The sequence below is a fragment of the Alosa pseudoharengus genome, unplaced genomic scaffold (genome assembly GCF_046254945.1).
Source record: "Alosa pseudoharengus isolate Yale_2024_CS ecotype anadromous, Long Island Sound unplaced genomic scaffold, YU_APseudo_1.1 YU_APseudo_1.1_scf_11, whole genome shotgun sequence".
NCBI classification, from domain to species: Eukaryota; Metazoa; Chordata; class Actinopteri; order Clupeiformes; family Clupeidae; genus Alosa; species Alosa pseudoharengus.
The window spans coordinates 3,256,466-3,268,340 of NW_027468576.1; the positions used below are offsets into that span (position 1 = coordinate 3,256,466).

Sequence of the window (11,875 nt, forward strand, 5' to 3'; positions counted from 1 at the left end):
CTTATCATAAATGCTCAAACATTGCTTCCTAGATAATGTGAATTCCAAGCTACAAAACTGAAGTAATTCTAAGGACTGACAATTATGTGAATGTGATAAAGACAGGATTTGAACAGAAATATTTTACAGGCTTTTGGTTTTGGGACCCATTCTTGATTAAGACAATGTTTTAACAAAATATGAGATGGTGCAGCAAGAACCTTAGATGATTTAACCTGGAATGACCCATTGCATATACTTAAATGTCTGCCACTATGTCTTTGGATTTCCCTCTTCTTATTCAGGTCTGTAACATACCGATTACAGGGCTCTGCGGTTCTTCAGCTCTCCTCTTCCTCCCTCCACTGCGGTCACTGCTATACTTAAGCCAGTTCTTAATGTGGCTGTCACACTCGCTTGCAGTGATATTTTGCGCTGCCGCAGCACCTGAACAGGTAACAGTTCTTGATCATTGAAAATACAATGCACTATTTCCAGGAGAATCAAAAAGTGTCTATTAAGCACACTGTATTTAATTTTTCTTTTACAATGACAGCAATGCAGTGGCATTCAGACACCTCTTATAGCTGCAGTGATTTTTAAAGCTGCAAAAGCCTTCTTTTGGCCTCCTCGGCCAAGCCAATTGTATTGGGTTGCCAGTGTGTCTGTGATGAGGTGACGCATTATTCTCCTGACCGCGTCCCCAGCATTCATCCCACCAAGTGCTGTAAGGTGTGTTGTCTACAGATAAGAACAGAAATGTACAGATGTATATAGATTTCATACAGTTAAGAACAAAATTATTCATACCCCTGGCAAATATTAATTTAATGTTGATTTTCTCTCGACCAATATGTTTGTTCTGACTGAAAATGAAACTGCCACATGTCAAAAGGTTGCTTGACAATGTGGTAGAAACATGGAATCAGAAATAGAAGCATTTTCATCTTTTTTTTTTACATATGTATGAATTTTGTGTCCAAAATTATTCATACCTTTTTTAGATAATGACTGGAAAGCCTTGTTTGGCTGTATGTTTTGGATCATTGTGTGGTTTAATGGCCCGATGCCGCCTATTGGGACAGGTTTTCATCCAAAAATCTTACTGTAACCCCTTGTTTTAGTGTTACCATTTACTTTGAGAAGGTCACCAGGTCCCATTGTCTGGAAAAAAACACCCCAAGCTAATACATTTCTATAATAGCTATTCTGCACTGTGGATATGGTGTTTTGATGGTTGACATTTGCAGCACATCCCAAAATGGACCACTTGGTCATCATGGATGCTGATCATGGATCACTCTTCTCAAAACATGCACAACTCTGCTTAACCTTTTATAAGGACACACCTGAACAAAGAATATAGCTTTTGCTGGATTTTTAAATGGTTATGAACTAGGTTTCCAGACTAGATCTCCCTGAAATAAGATCTAGGTGGGCGGGGCTAGGCTAGCTGTCTAGAATCATTGTGAAGACATTGAGAGGCTTGGTATGTATTATGAGAACCATTTTGAGAGCTGTGATGACAAATAAACATGCTTCCAGTGATTTATTTAAAAAGGGTATGAATAATTTTGGACATGCCATTTTTCATAAAAATGTTCAAAAAATATGAAAACTGATTCTACCACATTATCTTACAACCTTTAGCCATGTAGAAGTGTCATTTTCAAACATATTGGTCAAGAGAAAATTAACATTAAATCAATATTTGCCAGGGGTATGAATACTTTTGTTCTTAACTGTATAGAATGTGTACTGTTGACAAAACATAATGCAGTTGGTTCCAAAGTATTCAACCATCGTGACATTTTTCACCATGTTGTGGTCATCAATGTAGTCAAATACAAATACAATGTAGTCAAATACAAATACAAATACATACCATAGCTTTCTCCTGTGTTTTCTCTAATAACACATTCTCCACTCTCCTCATATGTTCTTGTGTCTGAATTGGGGATGTGAATTCCTCTGGTAGAGAGGGCGCTGCTTGTGCCGGCTGCTTCTTAGCCAGGGCCTGGAGAAGGAGGGTGTTCTGGCGCACTTGCGCCTTTATCTCCTCCAAGGCCCTGAAAATTAGCTGGTCATGCTCTATAGGTAAGAAAGGTTTAATAGAAAAACAGAAACATTTCACATTGCTTTAGAAAGTGTTGTGACTTCAATGATTATGTTACACAAATGATATCATCAGTCATGTTGCAGACCAGCAAAATGTTTTGTACCAAATGTGTTTGTCACAGGCTGTGAGTAGGAGGTAGTGGGAGCACTCAAGACCGATGAAAACACCGGTGGTGGCTGGAGTACAGGCTGGAGTACAGGTAGCTGTTTGGAGGAGCCTGGTTTCACAGGTGGTTTTGCAGGTGGTTTCACTGGTTGTTTCGCTGGTTGTTTTGCTGGTTGCTGGTTGGCGATGGAATGGCATGGCTGAGGTAGAGCTTCAAACTGCTCCACCACTTTGGCAGAGGGCCTGCAGTATGACAACAGGACAACACCACAGGTATTAAAACATCAGTGAATCTTAGACTTTTGTTAATTTGTGTACTGTACGGTTCTTACATTCTAGGCCTTCTGAAACTTTCATCCTCAGAAGTGAGGGAGTCTTTCTTGGTGGCCCTCACCAGTTTCTTCCTGGCCGCCTTATAAGAATCTGTATTTGAGGGAAACATTTGTTAAACAAGGAACCATATTGCAGCATGTATAGAAATGAAATGAAGTTGCATTTTGATGAATCATGTTATCTCTCTCTCTCTCTCTCTCTCTCTCTCTTTTTCTTTCTCTCTGTGTTTGTTTACAGGAGGGTCTCACCATATTTTTTCAGTACCCTGACAAAGAACTCCCCCCATGTCTCATCAGGATCCTCCTGATTCTGGACAGCCACCTTACCCCGTTGCATACTTTTGTATGGTGGCCAGAATGACACTTTTTGGTCAACACTCAGCCAGCTTGTGGGCACCACTTCAACCTCATTCTTTTCCGTAAACAGTACAATTGCGAACATGATCTGTAAACTGAAATGATGAACAGATGAACTTAACTTTAACTAACTAACTAACTTATTTATTTATTTATTTATTACTAACTAACTAACTAACTAACTTATTTATTCATTTATTTATTTATTACTAACTAACTAATTTATTTATTTATTTATTTATTTATTTATTTATTCATTCATTTATTTATTTATTACTAACTAACTCATTTATTTATTTATTTATTTATTATGTATGGTTCAGTCGGTATATTGCAAAGCCATGTTTGACAGGCATTGCAACCATTTTGGCATCAATGGTTTTCTCTGACAAAGCCACCACCTCTACAGACAGTCCTTGAACAAAAGCAATATTCAAATTGAGGGAGTCAACTGGGGATGTGAAAAACGACTGTCTGTTTAAAAATTTCCGTCCCAAAAACTGTGTGCAGCCATCAGCATTGAACATTTTTTCAATTCTGAATATGCTGTGCCCACTCAAAACTATGTTGTTAGGCGCATGGACTGATAAAAAGAATTTGGGACAGGTGTAGTGAGAGAGTAGACTGTGCAACACTGGACTGACATTGACTGACTGACTGACACTGCTGTTTAGTTTTTGTTCAGCGATGCGTTTTACAATTTGCTGCAAAGGTTGGTTTGGCTTTCTGATCTTTCTTTTCAGTTGATGCAGAAAGTTTTCGAAAGGAAAGGCAGAAATTCTCTGCAAGGGGCCAAATTTTCTGACATCGTCTGCCAGGTGGATTAAGCTATGGACATTGTACACAATGAAATCGCCATAAATCACAGAGAAGTTTTGGACAAAGACTCTGATCACCTTCTCGGCGTAATCACAGTATGTTTTTGACAGCTGTGGGCTGCATAGAATGGTTATGCCCACATGCAGAAGGAGGGAGTGATCGTACATAACATCAGGCAGTTCGTTTTTGAGAGCAATGGGACCCGTATACAAAAGAAATGTCCGAAATTCAGTTGCTTTCCAACGGTCCACCTCTGTTAGGGATCTCCCTCTTCTATTGAACTCTTTTGGCAAGCTTTTTCCAAGTTCCACTATTTTTTGTGATATTGATGTTATTGTTTGGTTGCCAATTCTTGTGGGTAGTGGGCCTCGCATCCACAACCAAATGAGCTTTCTCACTACTCCCAAACACACTAAGTGCATGTAATCGAGCACAAATTGGGAGACCATGCCAATGTTGATGTCAGTGAGGGGACTTTCACCATCCTTGTGGTGATCACTTTGTAATTTGGCCTTAAAGCTCTCGTCTGTACGTGGTGCCGCCATTGTCTCAGGGAAGTTTAATCTGTTATTGCACCAAACACCCTCCTGAACACACCTCTCGCAGCCGTAATACGAATTATGATATTTTATGTTTTTGAGGAATGCTCTTGCTGGTGCATCGCATACAAAGGCCGAAATGACTATTTTGTGATTTTGTTGGTACATAACACCACTTGAGGAGATGACTGACATCTCCTCCACAAAATCGGAGAGATACTCTGCCAAATTTGATGGTTTTTTAAACCCAGAGTATAATGCCACAACGAAGGGAATTTGGTCTGGGTCTTCTTCAATTAATGCCAATATTGGCCAGAATTGGTTATTGCTACTTTTAAAAAGTGGCATGCCATCAATATTGATTTGCAGGTGGAGTGTTTGAGCGATTGTTAGGGTGGGACTGTCCTGCATCCTCGCCAATACACCTTTAGCTAATCCAAAATAGTGCATGGAGCCCCCTGCTTTTTCTTCCACCTCAAAGTCGCCACAGTGTTCCGTACAGTCTGCCGCCTCTGGTTTGGCGCGGTCGGATGATTTAGCAATACCATGTCCAATATACTTCCTGTATACCTCATTTGAAAGAGGAGGTTCTTGTCTACAAAATAAGCCCTGATTGGGTTATCTCCGAACATTGTGACCAATCCTATGGGTGATTTATTAACACGAGTCTCTGATTTTCTCTGACTTCGCCAAATTTGTCCCTTAACAGTATTCCGTACATCACTTCGCGAAACAGTAACAGTGTTCCGTACACCGCTTTTGGGTACGATTTAAACACACATTTTACACTGTATAACGTATATTTAAATTGTTTGATGTTGGTAGATTATGTAGTTAATGGATATATCTGTTGATCAATACGTGGTAAGGATTATTTTAGGATTTATCTTAGATGTAGCTTAGCCTTACCAGCAAGTCAGTTGCTACTTCCATGTTCTTCTCTGTAGCCTTCTGCGAATGACACCATATTCCGTACAGTCTGCCGCCTCTGGTTTGGCGCGGTATTGCCCAGGGTCAGTTACAGGGCAGTAAGAGAATGCATCAGATTAAAGAGCAGTGGGCACTTGTAAGACCTAAAACACAGAACGTGCCATTTCAAGAAGCCCTTTGTAAGACCAGAACACACAGAACATAACACAAAACAAAATATATGTAAAAATATATGTAAAAAATATATATCTGTAAAAAACCAATGAACTATATACAGTATGTACAATATTTACAATATTTACACTATTTACAATATATACAATATGTACAATATTTACAGCTCCAGTTCGAGTGCCACCTGGAGCGACACACTGTCCTGGCACTTATGACAGTACCATTCACCCTCTGGTACCACACCGACTTCCAGGCACTCTGTGTGGTACCAGAGGGTGCAGAGGTCGCACTGTAGCCACTGATGGAGATCACGGGAGGACCCAGGCGGAGCTATGTCCTTACACACAGTGCAATACTGCTCTGGGTCCTCCCGTGCAGCGCGTAACGCAGCCTGTGCGCTTTCACGCTGCTCTCTGGCCGCCTGCTGGGCTGCCCGTGCAGCTGCCCTCTCCGCCTGCTGGGCTGCCCTCTCCGCCTGCTGTGCTGCCCTCTCTTCTTGCTGTGCTGCCCTTGCAGCTGCCCTCTCTGCCTGCTGGGCTGCCCTCTCAGCTGCCCGCTCAGCCACCTGCTGCTGCCGGAGGAGCCGCTGTGCTGCCCGCTCTCTTTTTTCGGCCTCCTTGCGCCTGTCCTCCTCCTCCCTCTCTGCCAGGAGGGCCGCGTAGGCATCTGCCGTGATGACCCTCGCTGGCAGAGGCATCCTCCTCCTCCCCCGGGTCGGCCGGTCAAAATGGGGGGGCACGAGGATGTCTGCCAACCCGGCTGGGATGACACCGGCCGACACCAGGGGATTCGGGAACCGTCGGCATGTGGGACACTGCCCGGTGGTGGGGGCAGCGGCGGCAGCGGTGGTGGTGGTGGGGGGGGCTGCGGCAGCAGCAGCAGCAGCGGCGGTGGTGGTGGTGGGGGCTGCGGCGTTGGTGGTGGTAGTGGAGGAGGAGGAGGCGTTGGGACTGCAAGGCGTCGGGACGGTGGTGGCAGCAGGGTCGGCGGGACCCCAGGGCGACGAGACGGGCGATGGAGCGCACTCTACGGCGGTGGAGGAGGCTAGGACGGTGGCGGTGACGGTTCCTGTGTCGGCGGCGGAGGTGGTGGAGGTGGTGGCAGACCTGGTGTGGGCAGCGGCGTCAGCGGTGGAGACGTCAGCGACGTCAGGGAGGTCCTCCGGGTCCTCGTCTGTATCAGACGGGAGATGGTTTGGGTCCCGGAGGCCTTTGACGAGCTGTTAGTAGGTGTTTAGAAAAATATGTTAATCCAATGAATTGTACTTCATATAATGTCAAACTGTTTTTTTTCTGCTAACTCACCTTTGAGTCGTCCACCGCTGTCCTGTCAAGCAGGAACAGGCCTGTAGAGCGGAACCCGCTCTTGATGGTATTGGGCGTACAGGCCTGCTCCACCGCGTACTTCAGCACCGCTGAAAAGTGCCGCTTGCCCAGCACCAGGTCTCCTCGCACCAACCCCATCTCCCGTGCCAAACGGGAGAACGCCGCCTTCAGTGAACCGTACACCGTCCAGTGGCTGGAGCACATGGGTGGTGTGCGCTGGCAGGCACACCACCTCAACCTGGTTGGCCCGACAGAAGTCGACCACCCCCTTCCCAACATGGGCCTCGTGCTGGTCCATGAACAGGAGGAGGGGCCGCTCCTGCCGGGCGTGCTTGATGAAGTGCCCCAGCCACTTCACGAACAAGTCGCTGTCCATGTAGCCTCTCTCCGACACGCCGTAGAGTGCGTTGCTGGGCCCCTCCAGGCTGTAGGCCGTGCTGGGGAGGCACCCCTGAAAAATGATGAACGGGGGTATGCTCTCCCCAGCGGCGTTCGCGCAGCAGTGGACGGTGACGTGGTCCCTGGTGGTCACCTGCTGCGCGTACACGTGCCTCTGCCCTTTACGGCAGAGGACACGCTGCCTGGAGTGGCCCTTGTCTCCAAAGCCCGTCTCGTCGCAGTTGTATATCTGGGCTGGGGTCCCGCTGAACCCATGCTGCTGGTACAGGGCCTGGCAGATGCGGAAGAGCTCGTCCACCCGCGCCACCGTGGCCCCATGGACCCTCTCCCTATCCAGGGGATCAGGCCTCCGCGAGGCCACGGTGGGGTGGCGAGCTCGGAAGCGAGTCCACCACATCTTGCTCAGGCCCTTCTCCATGTTCACCAGTGGTGAAGTCCGTCCCGACGCCTTGCAGATCTCAGTGGCCAATAACAAGGCCACTGAGCGGGTGATGGGGAACCCGTGGGCTGCCATCCAAAAAATGTAGCCCACCAACGCCTCCTCCTCCTCCGGCATGAGGGCCCGGTTGGGGTGGGGCAAGTGGCCATACTTATGAGGGCTTTATTTCCTTGAAGGTAACTATATTACACCCCCAGACACACACACATCAGTAGTCCTATGAGCTATGAGATGTCAGATTGTGTGTGTTGACACTGGAGGCACACTCACCTGTCTTATGTTCTTCAATGGAGGCTGAGGATGATGAAGACACTGTCTGTATGCTTGGAGTTGTGAGGGGAATTCTTGTAAACATGCACTACCAAAGTTTTAGCCTGATGAGCCAGACCTCACATCTTGATGTAGGACCATTCACAGTGCTCAGTCCAAGGGGCGGGATAAACAGTTGTCTTTCAAATTCCCTCTGCACGCAATAGGATAGTGCTACAACCATGCATTTTCCCACCAGCGGAGCTAGTTGTTCAAACTTTTGCCAATTTAAACAAAGCTTAACTCGTGTCACGCTGTTCGCCAGCAGCAGCATCCATCTTCTTTGTTTTCAAGTAGCAGGGAATTCACGCAGAACAGTCGCAACTATGCCATCATTATGTTAAGTCCGCTTACTGATTCTATACACGATGTGATTGGCCTGACTGAAGTTGAATTTTTCCAACTCGCAAGCCAACGGAGAGTTGCTAGACTACCCTGGCAGCAAATTACATCACCTTGGCCGCTAGGGTGCGTCTAGATTTCTAGGCTACCAAAGTTTGGGATCACTTAGAAATTTCCATTCCACTCCATTATAGACAAAATACCAGCTGAGATCAATTACATTGTTTTTTTGTTTTTTTTAATCAGTGCAGCAGTTTTCAGGTTACACAGTATGCGCTTACATAATTGCAAAAGTGTTCTCTACTATTGTAGAAAGAAATGTCTTATCTCTAATGCAATATTTACATTGCCCATTATCAGCAACCATTCATCCAATGTTCCAAAGGCACATTCTGTTTACTAATATATCATTTCTCTGTTTCAGTAGCATCTGTTTCCTGTTACCAGCGTAACACAACACAGACTGTTTTTCTGCCGTGTATTCAGGGCACAGGCAGCTAGCGGATAGTGAGGCGATGTTTTAGCTTAGAAACTGCGTGACATGTCAACAACGTTTGTATTTACTTGTCACAGCCTGGCATACTGTGTTCATTATTCCATACATCTGATGTGTAGGCTAACTGCTGAACTATGATGTCCGACAAGGGACCAGGGCTATAGGCTACAGTCAGGGCTACCCTGCTGAAAAAAAACAGCCTGACCAGCTTAAGGTGGTTTGCTGGTTGACCAGCTTGTTTGACCACCCTATGATGGTTGACCTGCTAGACCAGCAAAACTCATGCGACAACATAGCTTCGGCTGGTTTACCCAGCTTGCGATGGTAATTCAGCTGGTTTTGCTTGTCGTATCATCTCAAGTCATTTTAGCTGGTGTTGCCGGTCTACATTGCTGATTTATCTGGCCATGCCAGGTTATGTTGGTCATTCTAGTAAACCAGTATGACCGTCTTACACACACAGTATGCACTTACATAATTGCAAAACTGTTCTCTACTGTTGTAGAAAGAAATGGCTTGTTTTTAATGCAATATCTACATTGCCCATTATCAGCAACCATTTATCCAATGTTCTAAAAGCACACTCTGTTTACTAATCTAATATCATTTCTCTGTTTCAGAAGCATCCATTTCCTGTTGTTACCAGCACCATGCCATGTATGTCGCTCTGCATTATCCACATGTACACTGATCAATCACTGACTTGTTTCTTGCTGGGCATTTTTTATAACAGTGATAAACATTAAAAACATGAAAAGCATGAATATTTCTTTCAAACAACACAACTTGTGGTGAAGTCAGAGTATGCTTCTAATCAATCATTACACAACAGTGAAAAAAGTTCAAAATATAGTTTTCAATATAGATTGACAGATAGATACTTTATTGATCCCCAAGGGGAAATTCAATTCAATAAGAACCTAGACAAGATAAATTCATATATTGAAATTGGTCAATTGTTATTTCCATTGAATATTTTTATTTAAGTACACCAAGTACAGAAACCACTGTAAATGTGCCTTTGGCCTATTTGATCCATGCTTGCAAATACACACACCTTCAGCTGTGTTGCTGTGTGTGTGTGTTAGAGGGTGATTGACTAAATAGCACCACTGTACATTGTAAAATGAGTGTGACAAACATGTAATGCAACTTTTTTGTTTGTTTTTAAAATCCATGCTATCTATTTCTCTGTCTAATGTATATTTTTTTGTTTCTATCTGGTCCATTCAGGTGCTCTCTGCAGCTCAGAATGAGATTGGCTGGGACTTAATGGCACGCTACTGGGAAAGTGATTACTCACTCATGAGTGAAATAGTGATCTCGTATACTGTGAAATGCCAGTATTAAATAAATGATGGGCTTGTAAACATTGGGTTTGTGTCATGGTTTTCAGCAACAAACATACTTTACATGAAACTGTAAGATGACATTCACTTAAATTGTGAGTTATTAGGGGGAAGGCTGAAATCATTTGACAAATTAACTTTGTCTAATACAAAGATTTACTTGTTTGTATTAGGTGTAATTGCAGTGGCACATTATGATACACATTTAAATAATGCCCAGTCAGACATAAGGAATTTTCTATCAGAAAAACTTTATTGGACCATGGCAGTCATATTTTATGGTGAGGTCACGGGCAACTCCAACTGAAATATCTGATGTTACATGATTAGTGCTTGGATCTCATCTAGCCTATAACCAGAAAGTTGGACATCAGTTCCACCATGAATAGCCTAACTGCTTAACAGTTATACCCATTAGAGTGGAACTTCTAATGGGTGAGCTATAGTATACTTTTTGTTGGAGTTGCGATAGCTTGACCTATTTGGGAAATGCACTCTTTTTCAGTGACTTCTGTGGGTATACTTAGTTACTTATTGGTCATAGGAATAAGTTGGCTACTGCTTTTCTTGATTGCATGTGGGAAAACAAATATCCTAGTCTTACAAACAGAAGCAGGTATGTATAATCTACACACCTATGGCTGAAAAAGTTAAGGTTCATTTAGCAAATGTTATTTTGTAGTATTAAAAAAGATTGTTTTATAATTTATCACGTAATTAGCACGTTTAAGATAATCACTGCAGTTGCAAACAGCCGGTCGGTGGACTGCCGTTGGCGTGACTGTGTTTCAACGTTGTAAATCCTCTTGTTTTAAGAGGCTGCGAGCGGTCTTACAAACTTCTAAAATTATCTCACAAATGCAATAAATAATAATAATAAATAATAAAACCCGAAATCTTGCGTTGTTGATATTCGCTGCAGTTGCAGCCAGTCGGTGGACTGCCGTTGGCGAGACTGTGTTTCAACGTTGTAGATCCTCTAAATATTTTTGTTTGACGCAGCTTGTCGCAGAACAATCCAACATTCTATAAACCAACATTCTATATACAATTGCTTGAGGCGCTGCGGTTGTTGTGACATTGTTTCAACGTTGAAATTCCACCTCCGACACTGCCAACCAATGGCAACGTTGTGACAACGTGTGCTTGCTATCTGGGTTGTGGCTGCCAAGAGACATTGTTCATACATGGAAGGCATTGTGATAGAAGGTGAATGGTGAAAAGGTGAATGGTGTGAGTTACCAAATACCTGTGGGTGGTTTGCCAAATGATGGAAACTTTTGGAATATTTCTTTTTTTTTTTTAGCTTATGCACCCTCACACTGGAGTCCCCAGTTCATATACAAAATTTGGTATCGATATGTGACAGTGTTCCTGAGATATGGACGACTTCCTGTTTCGGAGCTTCGCCGCCGATTTCGTTTGGCTGTGACGGGAAAACGCTTTCGAAAATCAAAAATCCTTCCGCTAACATTTGTGAGGCTTGGTCCAATGATAATGTACGTCAAGTTTCGTGGCGTCGGACCAAATTTGTGACCTGTGAAAATTTAGTTTTGCTTTCTGTTCAATCCAATATGGTGGACGAACGGCACGCCCACCTGACGTCATCTTCGCGACCAACTTACACCGGTACTGACCGGACGTTTTAAAGTTGGAACGGTGTCTCTGTCTCAAAGGGCCTAGGCGCTAGGGCTGACAAAAAATGAGGGAGACGGGAAAAATAATAATAAAACTTAAGAAGAACAATAAGTGTGCCGCTTTGCAAGCACACTTAATAAAGCTCCTTAAAAAATTAGCACGAAGGTCTGATGTGAATGACAGCTAGCTGAACCAGTAAGACGACATAATTACCATTAGAATTA

At 43.9% G+C, this 11,875-nt stretch overlaps 1 protein-coding gene across 1 annotated transcript; it reads right to left on the minus strand.

Annotated features, from left to right (window-relative positions):
- Window positions 1–255: 255 nt before the first annotated feature.
- LOC143114264 (uncharacterized) lies at window positions 256–5,319 on the minus strand. Its single transcript, XM_076275788.1, has 6 exons — window positions 5,160–5,319; window positions 2,536–2,626; window positions 2,202–2,446; window positions 1,865–2,070; window positions 558–720; window positions 256–426 (listed from the first exon to the last, which is right to left on the minus strand). Coding segments are annotated over exons 2-6 (762 nt in total). The 5' UTR covers window positions 2,538–2,626; window positions 5,160–5,319; the 3' UTR covers window positions 256–280.
- Between the last annotated feature and the right edge of the window lie 6,556 nt (window positions 5,320–11,875).

Excerpts from the sequence above, each read along its gene's own strand:
- LOC143114264 (XM_076275788.1), bottom strand. Across the intron at positions 2,071-2,201 it reads GCCTGTGACAAACACATTTG|AGCATGACCAGCTAATTTTC; the intron begins GTACAAAACATT and ends TCTTACCTATAG. Across the intron at positions 721-1,864 it reads AAACACAGGAGAAAGCTATG|ACAACACACCTTACAGCACT; the intron begins GTATGTATTTGT and ends TCTTATCTGTAG.